The following is a 17,697-nucleotide window of genomic DNA, read 5'->3' as shown; positions in this document are numbered from 1 at the left end:
TTGCCGAGTTGCAGCGAACTCACCGAGCACCCTCACACCTTAGAGGCGTCCCTCACCGCCCAGCCTGACACATCACCTGGCAGGCGGGCAGGCAGAGCGTGGACCTTTCCTTCCTAGCACCTGGGCCCCTACTCCAGAAGACTGCGGCTGGCCGAGCCCCCGGCAGGGCTTTTATTGTGAAAGGAACTCCCCCCTCCCGCGCTTTCGGGGGAATGGGGAGGCTGGGCCCGGACGCGCGGCAGGGACTTTGCAAACTCTGCAAACGTCCCCAGTAGACCGCAGAGGCTCGCGGCTGCGGGTAGGCTCCCGCAGATCCCGGCAGATCTCAGTAGATCCGGCGTGCATTCCCCACCCGCGGTGTATCCCGGCGTGCAGCGATCTCCCGAGAGTTGGCGCGGGGCCACTTGGCTGCAGGGAAGGTGTGCACCTTCAGTCCGGGAAACGCGCCCCAGCCGAGTAGCCGCGCATCCTGTGGAGCCTGGCGAGCCACCGCGCCGGGGGCGGGCAAGGGGAGGCGGGATGAGTCTGCGAGCCGGCTGAGCGCGTCGAGGAGCCGGCCAGGACACCACCGGGGACATGGTAGGACTCGCGGGAAGGAACGCGCAGGCGGAAGGTGGGGCGATCACCCGGACAGGTGGCTGCAGGCAGCTCGCAGCGGCCCTGGGCGCGCGCAGCCTGCGCGGCCTCCCAAGGCTGGAGTTGTTTCCCCGAAAGATGCATGGGGCAGAGGCGGCTTTCATTTCTGCACCAGAACTGGGGGCAATGGGCTCTACTGCCGCTCTTGGCGGGGCGGACGGTAGTAAGGGGGCTTTTATTACGGATCCTCACACCTTAACCGAACCGTAACCCACTCGCAACTCTGTGCAATCTTCATGCAATCCACAGGGCAGGGAGAGGGGAGCATTCCCTGGGGAACCCATGGCAGCCTCTGATGAGAAGCTTTTGAAGTCATTTTAATACTCTCCAAAGTTTATGTGAATTATGTACTATCTTTTCTAATTTAGCTATGTATTGACATTAAAAATAATGTCCTAACGTTTATTACTATTGAGTTAAGTTGGCTTTAGTAAGGTTCCAATCCACCTCCCTCTACCTCCCCGACAGGAGGACTATCGGGCAGTTGTGGAAGCACTGGTGGGTCTGGGATGTCACGATGAAACCACGGTCCTGTGGACGTGGTCCTTCCATTGATCAACCTCACAGACACTAACAGGCAGAAAAGAAAAACCCATTGAGAATGTGGCCCAGGTGGCTTAGCTAAAGGACACATGCAACCCTAGGAAAGGGGCGTCCCTCAGGCCCGGCCACTGGTTAGTTGCTCTGCTTCTCTTGCAGCAGAAAACCCCTGCAACCCCAACTGGGCTCCTGCAGTTCACCAGGCTCCCCTGTCTGCTTCCGTGCCCTCTGGCCTCTTCCCTTCCCTTCCAAGCTCACAGAGGGCAGATCGGAACCCCACCGGAGATGCTTCCTGGGGAGTTTCGCTGGGCCTGGAGTTTAGAAGGCTGTCTAGAGACTGCGCTGTAGGATGGAGGGTCTCTGAGAGAACAGCTCCTTTGCGTGCAGGGGGGCCTGGCAGGTGGCTGGAGCAGAGGTGGAGGGCTGGTCATCAGGTGCTGGGGGCTCAGGAAGGGTGACTTTGAGGCCAGGGGTGTGTGTATGTTTCACCCCTCCTGACACCTATCCAGCTTCAGGTTTTTTCTCAAAGCTGCTAAAATGGTGGAATCTTAAGCTTCAAAAGGGGGAATGATTGGGGGTACAGGATGTGAAACGAAAAGAGTGGAGATATCCTATTACAAATTCCCTGTTTAAGAGCAAGAGTGTTGCCAGAACTGAGGCCACAGCCATCCATTCTGAGGGGCATTAGCACTGTGCTGGAGTCTCCTGGCTTTAAAGGCAGATGTAGCAGAGGCTCTGTGGTCTGCGGCTGAAGCAGAGTGCCTGGAGGAGAGGTGGTACCTGCCTTCTGCTCAGGCTGCCTAGGGGAACATTGGTGTGTTTGCCCCACTGCCAGCACAAGCTTCCAGTTCTGTGAGTCAGTGCAGCTTCCCTGTTTCATGTCCCTGGCTCTGGGTTCTGGTATTGTGTTAGGAAGAGGACTTGTGTCAACATTTCGTAGTCTCGGGGTTCACCTGCAGAGAGAGGGGCCTGATGGGCATCCTCTGGCAGTGAAATGGCCTTGGAGATCTGAAGGCTCTCCTTTGCTTCTCCCTCTGAATGAAGGGTCCTGAGGTCCAGAGGCCACAGGGCAGCCTGGCACTGGCTGAAAGCAGCATGGGAGGAGACAGGGGGCTAGGAATCCTTTGAGGACCTTAGTTTCCTCTTCTGTAAAATGAGAAATTGGACTAGATGTTATTCAAGGTGCCATTTAGCTCCAAAAATGGGTGATATGTGAATAAGTTTGAGATTGGATCTCAATTCTAGTGTTGAGTTATGCTTGAACAACTAAAAAGGTGTGGGGAAGAAATGGTTCTTAGCCCTGACTCAGGCTGCCCCCATCCCCCAGCCCAAATCCAGATGAGACCCAGACCAAGGGATGTTTTCAGGCTCTGCAAGTGAGCCCAGTGTGCTGCCAGGGCTGAGAACCACAGGGCAAGAAGGCTGAGAGAATGGGGGAAAGCTGGGGCTCAAAGCTGCACTTCCCAAGATATCCTTATGTCCATAGAGTGGTCATTCCTTGAGATAGTCCTAAAATAGTTTTTGGGAAATGATAGATGCTATGTCATTTCCCATTATATGATATCGCACATATCATATGCTATATCTCTTTGAGGGTCCTTCCGTAGAGTATCCTCTTTTAATTCATTACACTGAGATTTGAACTTGCCCAGCATGTTTGAATACGGTATCCTTTATTCAGTAATTCCCTAATGCCGTCCTATTATTGATCCGAGGTACATATGATGGGAAATTCTGGGTTAGAAGTATACAGATAAAAGTCTAGAATCCTTAAATGTCTTTTTGGAAAACAAACAAATAAATAAATAAATAAAGAAAGAAAAGAGCATTGAGCTGCAGTATCTGTGGGGGCATTTTTTTTGATCATCCTGAGGGGTCGGGGTCATTGCCATGGCTTGGTGTGTAATTTTCTAAAGCTAAGATTGGAACACTTGTCAGTTTCTTTCCTTGCGATGGTGGTGGGAGGTTTGGTGTTTGCCAAGGACTCTGTACTTGATGAAAAATATTGATAGAATCAGATGTATATGTGTTGGGTTAAAAATTAAAAAAGAAAAAATATTGATAGAGAAAGTTGAAACTATTACTGCCAATTAAAAAATGTTTTCCTCCTGATTTTTGAGAAAAAATATACAACTTCTACAGGAACCATGATTATCATTTTGGCACATTTCCTATTCTCTTTGAGTATTATTTTAAAGAGCTGAGATTTCACCACACATGCAGTTTTGCAGTCTGATTTGTTTTACTTTAGTTTATATCAAAACACGTTTCCATGTCTACATCTCTAGAGAAATCTTTCATAACCGTACATTTAATGCTCAGTACGATGATTTTGATAATCGTCTCCCTGTTTGTGGACATTTAGGTCACTTCAGGATTGGGGCTGATTTCAGTGGCATGTGGCCACCTTCTCATTATCCATGGAAATGAGGACCTGAGTGCCCAGCTATGTGGAAATCAGACAAATTCACAAGAACGAATTGCTCCGGCCTCTGTCTCTATCCAAGCTTTTACTGTAACTACCCTCCCAGGGCCCAGCGTGCTGCGGGAGGAGTTTCCTTTTGCCTATCTTCACTCTATGCTGTGGGCAGGTCATCAGGCAGGCAGCAGTGGGGGAAAGGGAGTCCCAGGGGAGCCCACATGGGCCAGTCCTCCTTGGGAGAACCAAGAGCTAAAATCCCTGGAGGTTAAGACTCAGAGGAGAAGGAGCTGAGGCTGGAAAAGGGATGTGGCCTCTTTAGGGTCACTTAGAGCCGGGCTAGGGCCCAGGTCTCCTAGGGCCCAGGTCCCCATCCACTCCCCGTGCAGGTCCTGTCACAGGCACTACAGCCCCATCATAGACTTGGATGTGGTGTGGCTTGGAGTGGCAGAGGAAAGGCCCGGGGTTTGCAGTAAGAATGGGGTTTGTGCTGGGCTAGGTTACCATGTGGCTCTGGGTAAGTGCTGCCTTGCTCTGAACCTCAGCCCCTTATCTGTAAAAGGAGTCATTGTGAGGAGCAAATGGAGTCATGGAGGTGAAAACACTTGGTGTCTCAAAGGTGCTGTAAGATTGGGGGCTTTACAAAGGACCCACAAAAATAGGTTTGCTTTTTGTTAGGGTCTAAAACAAATGGTAAGGAAGTCACAGGTGCCTTTCATTCAATACCAGTCAAGGGGATGCTTGTGGGACTCTTCTCTAAGTAAGGATCTAGTATAGACGGAATTTATCCTCAAGTAGTTTTCTTGCTTCTTGTCTTCTCATCAGGCAGGAAAACCCAGCCTGCAGATGTTTGTCCAGTCTGTCTCCCACACGCCTCCTTGCACAATGTTGCTGACTGGATGAGAATGTAGCTCCCCAAACGGCTGCAGGCCCTTGGAGTCTAATGCTGGGGTCCCCTCATTGAGTCCCTCTGCACTGAATGAGTCCTAAAAGTTATCAGGCTCAGCTGAAAAAGAGGTTAAACTGGTATTGGAACCTTGAAATGCAGCCCATGGAGCCTGTGGGAAATTTGATCCCCTCTCTCTTCTGGGGTACAGCCCTTACTTGTCGCTCCTGCTGCATACCTAACCCAGGTTTTGTGCAGGGCTGGGCAGGGAGCAGAATGTTTTAAACAATCCACTGGCCCCAACCATACCAAACAAGGGTTGATCCAAAAAACAGGGATGTAGGGGGTGGTGGGAACAGGTCTCACAAAGAAATGAGTTCCTTAGTTGTTTTAGCGACTAGTGAGAGAAACATGCTTCAGCTTGGCCTCAAAGATGCTGACAAATCCCTCCAAGTAGGTCTGGGAGGCCCAGTATCCGCTCCCACCTAAGGTACTGGTAGAGAAACAGAGTGCATCAGTTTTCTTTGAGGCATGGTTGCTGTGAGTCACCTGGGGCTGTCTTTGCTTGGATCATCTTGTGATGTGACTGCTAAAGTGTTTCCGCCTAGGGAGTTTAGGGCATGATCCTTTCATTTTCTGGATGTGTCTGCACAGGCCTGCGTGTGAAGGACCACTTGGCCTGAGAGTGAGAATGAGAGGGAGCCATGATTGTGGGAAAACCCCAGGCCGCCCTTCTTTATGTGGATTTCACTTCCTCTCTCTCGCTCTCTCTCTCTATCACACACACACACACACACACACACTCACTCTCACACATCACACACATAACTCATATGCACACACGTGCACGCACACACACACTCACACATGCACACATACTCCTGGGAGTGGCCTGGGATCTGATCCTATTCCCGAGAGTCCAGCTGAGTGGAAGATGGAAAGTCTTTATGATAGCATCTGGTGAATCCTGGGGTCAAGGAGGTTAAGAGTGAAAGGGAAGCAGGATGAGGGCTGATGTGAAGGGCGAGGAAACAGCAGGAGTGTAACCGAAATGCAGATTCAGTCACTCACCACTTGTAGAGTCCAATTAACCAGAGTGAGGTCTGGTATAAAGAAAGTGACTTTATTCTAAAGCTTAGCTTAGAGGAAGAGGTACAGGCTCCTGCCTTTAAGGATACCGCTTTGCTTTAGAGCAGAAAGCAGGGTCCTTTAAAGGGATACTTGGCATGAATGGCATGCAGGGGAGTGAGCAAGCAGGTGGGGGTCTCCATGACTCGCTTGGGTGCCTTTTTCTACCAGGGAGTTGAGCTAGCACCATCACAGGCAGATCTAGGTTGTAAGGTCATCGTTGTCTTGAGATACTCTGCAGGTGGGAGAGAGTTTTGGAGTGGGCATAATTTAGGTTGCAAATTGACTGTTATCTCTCGAGGCAAGCTCCTGGTGGAAGGTAGCTCAGGCTCTGGAGCTTCTAAGTAAGCACATAGTTAGATAAGCTTTTCATGTAGGGAGTGTTTGGTGAAGGGAAGGTAGAGCTTCTAACTGCATTTCTAAAGAGCTAAGTAGGAAGCAAGGACTGGGGGAAAAAGAGGAAAGAAAGAAGAAAAAATAATTTTAAAAAATTTATTCTCTTTGTCTTAGACAAATGGGGGTACTCGGTTATAGGGGCCTCACTCTGATCTCTAGGCCTTCACGAGCTCTGAAGGAATGAGTGTCTCCATGGGCAGGGGCTGAGTCTTGCTCCCAAGTGGCTTTGGAATTCCTGAGTGGCATATCAGGAAGGCCACAAAAGGAGGATTCACATTCAATGTGTAAATGTGTGTTAATGCTCCCTCTGTCTCCCTGCCGCCTTGTCATTCATTCATTCATTCATCAATTCATTTAGAAAATGTCTTCTTTAAGCCAGACATTGTGCAGGGCAGAAAATAGAAAAATAAAAAACACATACTCTACCTCTGAGGAGTACACCGTCTATTGAAGCTGCCTGTGCGTACGTGTGTATGTGTGTGGGCAGAGGTGGTGGGGGCAGGGGGTAGGTGGTAGGTTCAGGGGAGAGGGAAGCACAAAGAAATGCTTCAGCCCTGTAGGCCAAATGTTCTGCAGAAGATATAGAGAAAGGATAGACCCAACCTGAGGAGTGAGTGGGGCAGAGGGAGGCTCCAGGACAGGGAGTATCTGAGGAGGATCTGGATTCTGTCAAGGGAAGAAAGGAGAAGCCACTGTACATCTGTTAGAATAGTTAAAAAGTGAAACAAAACATCCTGACAACCTCAAGTACTGGTCAGGATGCCAGCAACAGGAACTCTCATACATGAAAGTGGGAAACAGTAGAAAGCAGTTTGTTAGTTTTTCATAAAGTTGAACATACACTTACCATATATCCCAACAATCCCCTTCCTGTGTATTTATGCAGGAGGAATGAAAACCATGTCTACAAAAAAAAAACTGATGCAAATGTTTATAATAGCTTTATTTATAATTGCCCCAAACTGGAAACAACCCAAATGTCACTCAGCTGTAGATTGGATAAACTGTGGTATGTCCATACGGTGGACTACTCCTCAGCAATAGAAAAGAACCATAGGTCCATGCAACAGTGTGGAAGGATGTCACAGGCATTATGCTGAGTGGGAGAATCCAATCCTACAGGGTTACATACTGTGGTATTCCTTTTATATGACATTCTAGAAAGGGAAAAACTATAGGGATGGAAAACAGATGAGCAGGGGTTGGGGTGAAGAGGCTGTGATTATAAAGGGGCAGCACAAAGGAGAATTCTGGAGTGAAGGAAGTGTTGTGTCCTGACTGTGGTGGTGGACATGCATATCTAATACATGTGTTAAAACTCATAGAATGATACAGAAAAGTTTCAGTTTTACTGTATGTAAGTTAAAAAATATATATATATAACAAAAAGAAGAGGGAAAGGCATTCTAGCAGAAGGAACAGCATGTGCAAAACCCCTGGAGGCAAAAATGAGCTGTTAAAAGTTGGCTGGGAAGGAGCTGGGCTGGGACCACAGGGGAACTTCCTGGAGATGGGACTGGGGCCGGGGCCTGGCTCTTGGATGTGGGTGCTCTCCTCACCCAGCTAAGGGTTTGTGTTATTGTCCCTAGGGCAGAGGGGGCAATGGAAGGGCTTTTGAGCTTGGAGAGGTGCGATTGCGTTTGCATTTTAGACAGCAGTTTTGGGGACTGAGAAGAAGGAGTGTGATCCAGCGGGCCAGGATGGAGGTATGGATTCTGTAGCAGGCTGGAGGAGCAGGTAGGAGGATGTTTGGGCAGGAGAACTTCCAGCCCTTGGTAATCTCAGATGTGGAGGCTGAGAGCAGGTCAGGAGTGACTCCAGGTTCTTGTTCAGGCATCTGGATATATGGGTCTCTGTCAGCCTTCCTCCTTTCTCTTCATTTTCATTTAAATTTAGCTTTTGGTGTTTCTTTTCTAGTCACACTTAGAAATTGTTAGGAATAATGCTCAAATCCTAAGGAAATTGAAGACTCAAACAAAAGATTCTTAAAGCAATTTTACTTCTGCGTAGAGGGTTTCCTCCGTGGCCAGTGGCCACGAGAGCACACCTGAACAAAGGGGCACGAGAGCCTTTATTCCTGACCCAAGTCCTGCCCCTGTACCCTTTCCTCATTGGCTGGGGTCGGGTCATACAATCTAAACTAATCCTGGTTGGCTAAACATTTGAGTTTTTTTAGATAGGGTGGGCACATAAAAGAAAGTGGAGAGGAAGGGGAAGGGGTGTCTGTAATGAGCTAGAAAGTAAGTCCTCTTTCCAAATAAGGAAAGGAATGCGAGCTGGTACTGATAACGCCTGGTACTGTGGCATGCCTGGGCATCTAACAAAGGCAAAAAGGAAAAAAAGGAGAAAAAAGCAGGGGTGGGCTGGGGCGCGGGTACTATGAATTAAAGAATAAAAGATTGATCAGATTATTTGAAGAGAAACCTCATCATATCCCACCAAATGATCATATACAGAAGTAACTTAACAATGATACTAATCATTTTAGTTCTATAAAATCACTTATGTTATATTCTTAAAAGCAATGGTGAAATGTTGGATACTTCTCCTTAAAGCCTTTGAACTGATTTTGTACATATTGCCTTCATAATCACAAGAGTAGGATAGAGAGAGGCTGGGTGTGGTGGCTCACACCTGTAATCCCAGCACTTTGGAAGGCTGAGGCAGGCGGATTACCTGAGGCCAGGAGTTTGAGACCAGCCTGGCCAACATGTTGAAACCTCGTCTCTACTAAAAATACAAAATTTAGCTGGGCATGATGGCGTGTGCCTGTAGTCCCAGCTACTCGGGAGGCTGAGGCAGGAGAGTTGCTTGAATCCAGGAGGCAGAGGCTGCAGTGAGCTGAGATTGAGCCATTGCACTCTAGCCTCGGTGACAGAGCGAGACTCTAGCTCAAAAAAAAAAAAAAAAAAAAAAGGGATCCAGGGTAGGATAGAGAGAATTCCAGTGATAACTGTGTGTATAGGTTTACTTATGTCCCCCAAGCCACCTTGCCTGTGGTCCCTGATGCTCTCCTCCAGCTGGTATAGACACCTGACTCCCTTCCTTCTGGCCTCCAACCCAGCTGACCACCACTGCTGGAGAGTGGTTAGGGGCTGTGGCTGCTGCATCCTTCCTAGCCCAACTTCTCGGCCTGCCATGGGCTTGGATTTCTGCTAAGTGGCCGCGGGAAGGGGCTGTATCACATGCTGTTTACTTGTGGGCAGTTTTTGTTTGGCTTTTGAGGGTGTTTGCTTGCAATGAGCAAACAGCCTCTTCCAGAACCAGCTGGAGGATTCAAATCCTCCCATCTTGGGGAAGCAGGTTCATGGTTCTGTAAGAGCCAAGTTGGGTAGGGATTTTTCCAGAAATGCCATCAGCCAAAGAACTGGTCAGAGATAGCAGAGGGGATAAGACTAGAAGAGAGAAAGGGAGGGAAAAACGAGAAGAGTCAGAGCCAGAGACACAGGGATGTGAGATGAAGAGAGTAAGGCACAGAGACAAACAAGACCAGCTCTGTGGAGAACCCTTCATGTCTAGGCATGGTTCTGAGCCAGGCAGGCGCCCCTTTCAGCTTGTGAGCGTGCCATGCAGTGGGGCTCCTGGGCTGCACGGGGCACGCTCTTCTCAACTGGCTTTCGTCAATGTTGTTGCCCTTTGACAGAGCAGCGCTCTTTTCTGCTGGCCTGGATGGACTGAGGGCTGACTGCCACTGCCTCTCTGTGCTTCACATGCTCCAGGGCTGTCCCTAGTGTCAGCTCTGTGCTCCTGCTGGGGAGGCATATCAGCAGGACAAACCCAGTGGTTCCACTGGCCAGTCTTGCTTCTAGCCAGACTGGCTTTGCAGCAGTGTTGTGAGTTGACTTCCAATGCACTTGGCACTAGGAAATTCTCAAGATATTCTGGTAAAGTAACTGTAGTGTTTTTAAATGCTTGGTGATATCTTTGAGATGGGAAGGGAAGACCCAAATACAGCCAACCCATAACATTAGAGGGCCGTAATTTCAAAAAGTGCAGGAGCCGCACTCCCTTTCATTCTTATCTACAAAGGAGATGAATGAACTGCAGCTCAGGGATAATGTGATAACTCTTACTGGCCAGGTGGAAGGAAAGGGGCAGACGTTGGTACGGGGAGAGGGTTGCAGGGAGGAGCAAGGAACACATTTCCTACAGAGCCTGGGAAAAGGCGCATTAATAGATGGGACGAGTCCTCACATTTGCTTTCTGTCTCCGGGTCTGTGCAATCTCTTTCTTCTAGGCATCCCATTCTGTCTGTCTGGACTTCCCTTTTAGGGTTCAGAATGCCATTGATCTCTCTTTTTGGTGAATGTAGAGTTGAGGTAGGATTCTTAGAAACTTGTTCTTTTGAATATTGTCACTGCTTCTCTTCCTGACCTAATCATAGGGGAACGTTTTCCTCGATTTTCCTTTGGGCCTGATAGGGTTTTGCAACTCTCTTGTTTTATCTCTGTCTTTTGTGAATTGCAAGAGCAATACCTGCTTATCATGGAAAATCCTACCTGCTTTTGGGTCTCTTTGGAGGAGTCTCTGTGTGGTGCTCCCAGCCTTAGACTCACAGCATAGACAGATGCACCTGCTGGGAGGTCTGCATGGTCAAGAGTCCCTGTGCAGGGCCAGGTGTGTTGGCTCATGCTTGTAATCCCAGCACTTTGGGAGGCTGAGGAGGGAGGATCCCTTGAGTTCAGGAGTTCAAGACCAGCCTGGGCAACATAGGGAGACCCTATCTCTACAAAAATTTAAAAAGGTGCATGCCTGTAGTTCCAGCTACTTAAGAGGCTGAGGTGGGAGGACTGCTTGGGCCCAGGAGGTGGAGGGTGCAATGAGCTATGATCATGCCACTGCACTCCAGCCTGGGTGACAGAGTGAGTCCCTATGCATACACCCTTGGGGATAACTCCCAACCAACTTCCCAGAGTGCTGTTCTGCCTGCTTCTGGGACAGCAGCGGTGGTTGTCTGTGGTGGAGGAAGGGAGGACAAAGGAAACCCACATTTACTAAGTTTGTTTCTCAGAGAGGCATCTGCCTGCCATGTGCCCAGCCTCCATTTGAGCATTGAGATGAGAATGAGCATGCCTTATACCCTAGGCCCCTCAGGAATTCTGAGTCTTCGGGAGGATGGGGGCCAGCCTACTTGCCTACTTAATGACAGTGCGTTGACTGCATCCCAGGTGTGAAGCTCTGAGTCCCAGTGTGATGTTCTGAGAGTCCCAGGTGTGATGTTCTGAGTCCTGGCAGTGTTGTTCTATGTTCCAGGCATGTTGTTCTGTGGGCCAGGTGTGTTGCTCTGTCAGCTAGGTGTCACTCTTTTTTATTACTGAGGAAACTAAGGCTCAGAGGAACCAAACACTTTGCCTGAGCTCTTGTGGCTGGGAAATGGTCGGGTAAGGGGCTGGACCCAAACCTGAATGAGCTCGAGGCCTGTGCCTGGGGCGACTATGGACAAGTAAGCAAATGATGGGTGCGGTTATCTCACTCTTTTCACCCCAGCTCGTTGGGAGGAGGTCTGGGGACCCCTGAAGTCTCTTGGATCTGTCTAGGTGGAAGCAGTGGGGGTGGGGGCCAGGCCAGGCCATTGGCTGGGGAAAGTTCCTGTAAGGATGTCGTCTGAGGTCTTGGGAGTCTCCTGGGGGCTTCTCTTCTAAGTCTCCTTTTCCTGCTTTCTTTTTTTGTTTCTTATTTTTAGTAGAGACAAGGTCTCACTTTGTTGCCCAGGCTGGTCTCAAACTCCTGGCCTCAAGTGATTCTTCCCTTTCAGCCCCCTAAAGTGTTGGGATTACAGGCATGAGCCACCACCCTGGCCAATCAGTCTTTTTCTTGCTGTTGTCTCTGCTATTCATACCCTCTACAGAGTCACGCAGATATACACACACACATCCACCCACTATGCACTTAGATGCATTATTCACACACTCACACATAAACCACATGCTCACATTGACATTCACAGTGTCACAGTGAAACACACACTCACCCACACACTGGTAATCTTGCATACACACTCACACACCCTCACACACTTGCATAGCCATAGAGCAGCTGCAGAGGTGCTGCCTGGGCTCTGAAGCAGAGGTGTTTGATGGAGTAGTGGGGCTGGAGCCAGGCTCAAGCTGTGCCCAGACTATGGTGGGGGCTGCGGTCATGCTGCCTGGGTGCCTGGGCCCAGTGGAGGTGGAGGCTGCAGGCAGTTTGAGGGCTGGAGGCTGTAATGGCCAGTGAATGGGCCATTTGGATGTCTGTGCCTGTGCTGGAAGGAGAGCGAGTGGGACACACAGGGTTCTTTCTCAAGGACAGAGTGGCTCTGTTGTCTGTCCACATAGAGGCTCAGTGTGTGCCTCCTGGGGGACCTGGACCCCAGCTCAGGGACTGTCTGCTGGCAGGGTTGCTTCCTGGATAGCACGGGTGCCCATTCCCAGCCTCCCTGCATGCCTGGCCACTGTCTGCAGGCCCTGGACCTAGTGGGCTCTTACAGTTACTCACCACATTCTGGCCCCCCACCCCCACCCCTCTGCTCAAGATCCTGTTGCAACTACAAAGATGCTATTGTATCCCTTTCTTTCAGAACATTCTCCCCTAAAACTCTGGTTAAAATCCCCTCATCTCCCTTTAGGCTGACTGGGCAGGGATGTTTTGTGTAGTCACTTCGCTGGGAGTCTGGAGAGGCTCCTAGCTCCTGGTTCACACTCACTTCCCTCCCTGGCGGTGGCTGAGTTTAGACTGTAATTGTCATGGTATCTTACTTGGTGTGGCTTTAAAGCATGAACGGTTCAGAAGGTGAGTTGTAGTCAGAACTGAATTCAAACTCTGCTCACCACCTTGGACATGTCAGTGAACCTTTAACTTCTTAGCCTCAGTTTCCCTTGGCAATACCAGGGCCTCCTTGTGGGAATGTATGCTCAATGCTTTAATGAGCATGAGGCACCTTGCATAACAGTCAGCACATAGTCACTGCTCAGTTAATGGGAGCTGTGATTACATTGTCCTTGGACAACAGACAGGCCTGAAGGCACAGCAAGGCCTGGGCTTCTAGAACTGTCAGGAGGATCCTTCAGTGCAACACGACGATTAGGAGTGGGGGATGCCTTAGACTCTGGCTCCCTTCAGAAGGAGTTTGGGATGTATGCCAAAGAGGGGCTGCCTTTGCCTCATCCCCGGGGATCCATCCCTATGACGGTGAACTGGAATTAAAGGAAGGGGAAAGGGACGCCTAGTTCAAGAGTTCTTGATCTGGGGTCCAAGCATGTGATAAAACAAAAACTTCAGCCGAATTAAATTTAAAAGGGTTTAATTGAGCAATGAATGATTCGCAAATTGGGCAGCCCCCAGAATCACACAGATTCACAAAGACTCCGGGGGTGCCTCATGGTCAGAACAAATTTATAGACAAAAAAGGTAAAGTGACATACAGGAATCGGAAGTAGGTACAGAAACAGTGAGATTGGTTACAGCTTGGCGTTTGCCTTATTTGAGCAGTTTGAACATTCGGCAGTCTATGAGTGGTTGAAGTATGGCTGCTGGGATTGGTGAATACTCAGCCATTGTTACTGCTGCATACTATTATGTTAGGTTTTTAATTTTGTCTGACTATTAAGCTAGGTTGCAGTTCATCCACAAGGACTCAAATATAGAAGTACAGAGTCCTTCTCAGGCCATATTTAGTTTGCTTTAATGCATGGAATTCAGGGGAGCACTAGGTTAAAGAAAGTTACATCTTTATTTTCACTCATCTCTAACTGGAATTTAGTGTTTCTTCAATAACGAATGTAGGCACCAGCCACAGTAGTGTTGGCAGGACCTGTGACTTTGCCATCAAAAGAAGTCACAGATATTGTATGTAATGACAGCAGAAGCAGATACTTTGAAATATAGTTTTTATTCATCACTGCTTTGAAAGTGCATTTGTTTTTAGATATACTGATAGATACTGGTTTTTAATGTGTTATTAAGGAAGCACGTGTAGAATTATATCACACATCTGTTTTTTAGAAGATCTGGATAATTATTTCAATGTAATTGATTATCTTGATAACCTTGTATTTTTCATTTTATACAATAAAAAAACGCATCTTGAGAAGAATCTTCAGCTTCACCAGGTGGCCAGAAGGGTCTTTGGTATTAAAAAGATTCAGAACCCCTGCCTCTGCGTAGATATTCATCAATGTGATCTGTTTCTGGGGGAGTGACAGAACCCCTTTGCCTAAAAGCATCTTTGCCTCTACTCCACGGCCATTAAAAAATAATCTTTAAAAAAATTAAAACCTGGTGTGTGCCAGGCACCATGCTGGGTGTTGGAAGATAATTTCCCCTCAGTAATAATAACATACTGTATTTACAACATATTGTATTATGTCATTGTAGCATAACAACTCAATAACAACAATGCCCAAAGCATTAGGCTTTGTAGCTTTCTCATTCATCATCTCCTGGAATTCTCATCCTTTAAATGTTAAGACTACTGTGTGAGACCCATTTTAGAGATCCGTAAATAAAGGTTCAGTGAATCTGAGTCATGGCCAAGTCATGCAGTTCATAAATATGAAGGACTTCCAGGTGGGCCCTCCAGTCACAAATGTGATGCTTTTTCCACTCAATCAACCTGAAAATTCCCACACTTGGACTTAGCCCTTGCATTTTGATATCTAGTCTTTGGAAATTTTTTGTTAAAAATAAATATCCTTGGAAATTAGTTTGGTGCATCAAGCATTGTCCCAAGGGTCTGGGTCTCAGGGACATCTTGTATAGACAGAGGAGAAGAAAGGGCAATACTAGAGAATGGGCCCTGGGAGGGAACTAGGTCTGGATTTGGGGAGGCCTGGGCAGAGGACAACCCCAGGGGAGGCATGGAGGCAGGAGCCGGGCCTAGAGGGATGGGGAAGGCCAATGCTGGAGAGGAAGCACTGATAGGGAGGACAAGCTCTGAAGCCCAATTTGACTCTCTTTGTGTGTTTTGCTTGGGGAGCCTCCAAGACACATGCATGGAGACTCAGCCTCAGTCTTCTAAGCAGCATCTTCATGAGAGGGCTGAGGGAACCTCCATTTCTAGAGGCCACTGATGCAGTTTTCTGCTTGGGACTGGGCTGAGAGGGCATGCGGTAGACAAGCAGAGCATTTTCTTTGTGCCATGGACACAGAGACCTGTTCCTCTTCTCCGAATCCAAGAGGGTCCATCAGACACTGCGAGGCACTTCTCTTGTCTTTGACTGAGAAGTCAGAGACTCTCTAATTAGGCTTTCTCCCTAACTCTTGGAAGGCAGCGTCCCCAATGCATATCATTTCCCCCGACAGCATCCAGCACAGTGTAGATGTGGAGGATGTGGGCAACAGATGTTTCGACTGGTTGTTAGCCTCCTACATCTCATATTTAAATATCTCCGGAGTTGTCCAACAGAACTTTCTGAGATGATGGAAATGTTCTATCCTGTGCTGTCCAACATAATAGCCACTACTTGCAGGTGGCAGTTGAGCCCCTGAAATGTGGCCAGTGCAACCAGGAATGGAAATTTTAAAATTTTAATTAATTCAAATATAAATAGTCACATGTGGCCAGTGGCTCTCATATTGGACATTGTAGCCCTGGACCGAGAGATAAAAACTGAAGTGCAGATGGAGGCCAGGCTTCTAGCATAAGTGAAGGAAGTGGGCTGGGTGTAACGAAAACACATCCGCCTATGTTTTGTTTTTTTCAGGTTTAATTGAGCTGTAGTCAGAGAAGTCTTCATCTTCTGTAAGAAAAACAATAAGGCAAATGAGATGCCAAAGGCAACTGTCCTTCCTTGGTGTTGGGAGACAATAGGGAGTTGTGGGGCTTGTGCGGAACTTCAGGGAGCATATCATTGAGAGAGAGTGCCATACTCTACGCCAGCCATATAGGGACCTGGGCCCAAAGTGTAACTAGAACTTCCCCTTTTTCAAGGGAAGCTGGAAATCTGAATTTTTATGTGAAATATCCTGGATTTTAAATATTGGTTCAAATTTATTTAAAACACTACAAGCCAAGCAAAACACATCTGCAGGCCAGATTTGGCCTGTGGGTCCTGGTTTATAAGCTCTTCTCTACGTCTCATCCTGTATGAGTCTCTACTGCCTCCTGGAGACTAGGGTGGATGTCCGGTGAAGAGCGAGGTGGATTCTGTCCTGAAGTATTCCTAATTGGCTCGGCCTCCACTGTTGTCATGTGTTTAGTCAAAAGAGAGGAGAAGTGCACAGGGAAGGCACATACTTGCTCCCCTCCCCTTCTTCTCTGAGGTTGCATCTTGGCCTCTGAGCAGCCAGGGAGCAGAAATCTCTGGAAGGTTGGAAAGGTATAGCCCAGAAAGAAACTTGCTTTATTTTTCAGCAGCAATCCCCACCCCTCTTGATCCCAGCCCCACTCCCAGATCTGAGAGCAAAATATGTGGCTGTTAATACAAAGGCAGCCAGAGAAATTTTCCAACAAATGACAGGGTCTCCAAAATTCCATGTGGCCTGTGGTGTTCCCACACTGGTGCTCTTGTGAGCTGGAACAAAATGCTAATTCAGCTGTGGATGTGGAGAGGGCTCCTGGGGCCAGCAGGGCTGCAAAGCCCCAACGTATAATCAACGCGGAGACTGGACCAGGGCAACCAGCAAACGGGGGGACATAAGGGACACTCCGTTGACATTCCTGCCTATGGGGCTTTTGCTCTGAGCACAGTGCCAGGATCCCTGCCATGGAGTTGATCCCATGGGCGTTGCTAGAAAATTACCATCATGGTAATAGCAACAATCCTAATGACAGCTAACATTGACTGAACTTAACTGCGTGTCAGGCTCTGTTTTGAATGCTTTATCTACAACACCTCATGTAACTCTCATAGTGTTTAGTAGAGTGATTTTATTTTTATGATTGACAAGTCACATTCTTTTCCCGTCAGAGTGTCACCACCATAACAGGGCTTTTGTCTCTTTTGTTCGTGATGTTTCTCTTCTGCCTGGAACAGTGCTTGGCTCAGGAAATACCTGCTTAATGAATTAATGAATGGACCACCCTATGAAGGAGGTACTAGGTACTGTTATGACCCCCATTATACAGATGAGGAGATCAAGGCCCAAGGTCACACAGCAAGGACACAGTGGAGTTGAGACCAATGCCCACAGTGGAGTTGGGATCAATAGCCCATGTGTTATTTGCAGCTATGCTAGGCTGGTGATGGCAGGAGGCCACGGGGACCTGGCCATCTCCCCTCTAGGCCCAGAGATGAAACTTGTCAAATAGTTTGGGGACTGGAGAAAGGTCATGGTCCTGTGGTCAGGGACTGAGGGGTGCTCCCTGTGACCATTTGGGTGTAGGATACTCAGTTCCTGGCTCAGCCTGTGCCCCGTGGGCTATGGGTCATCCACACTGAGCCTCAGGACTTGTGGTCTCCTTGGAGAATGTGCACAAACTCCGAGAGGCCATTTGTCTTTCTGATGACAAGTAGGTCACTCTGTCCCTGGAGCAGAGAGCTGGCAGCTGCATGTGCTAAGAGCCCTGTACAGAACTGCACATCCCATGCACCCTTCATAGGCTGAGCAGTTTCAGAGCGGAGGCTGGAACCTGGGCTGGAATCATGTCCAGGCCGAGGGGCCCTGTGATGAGCAACCCCACCAGCCAGGGTTCCTCATCTGGGACAGGAGATGAATGATTTTTTCTTCCTGCCCACACTCTACCCTCTGCTACCTGCACCTTGGGTGACAT

General features: G+C 48.5%; 1 protein-coding gene across 5 annotated transcripts in view; it reads left to right on the top strand.

The window, feature by feature from the left end:
- Window positions 1-205: 205 nt before the first annotated feature.
- Window positions 206-17,697, top strand: part of GASK1A (golgi associated kinase 1A) — a 78,353-nt gene continuing 60,861 nt past the window's right edge. For 2 of the 5 annotated variants that reach the window (XM_017876334.1, XM_017876330.1), the window contains exon 1: window positions 206-579. In XM_017876334.1, the coding sequence (XP_017731823.1) occupies window positions 577-579 (3 nt within the window). In that variant the 5' untranslated portion in view covers window positions 206-576. Of the gene's footprint in view, window positions 614-17,697 lie in introns of all 5 variants that reach the window. The other 3 variants (XM_017876332.1, XM_017876331.1, XM_017876333.1) reach the window with 2 other exon arrangements.

This window comes from Rhinopithecus bieti, unplaced genomic scaffold (genome assembly GCF_001698545.2).
Source record: "Rhinopithecus bieti isolate Rb0 unplaced genomic scaffold, ASM169854v2 scaffold_9581, whole genome shotgun sequence".
Classification (NCBI taxonomy): Eukaryota; Metazoa; Chordata; class Mammalia; order Primates; family Cercopithecidae; genus Rhinopithecus; species Rhinopithecus bieti.
This window is presented reverse-complemented; position numbering and strand designations above follow the sequence as displayed.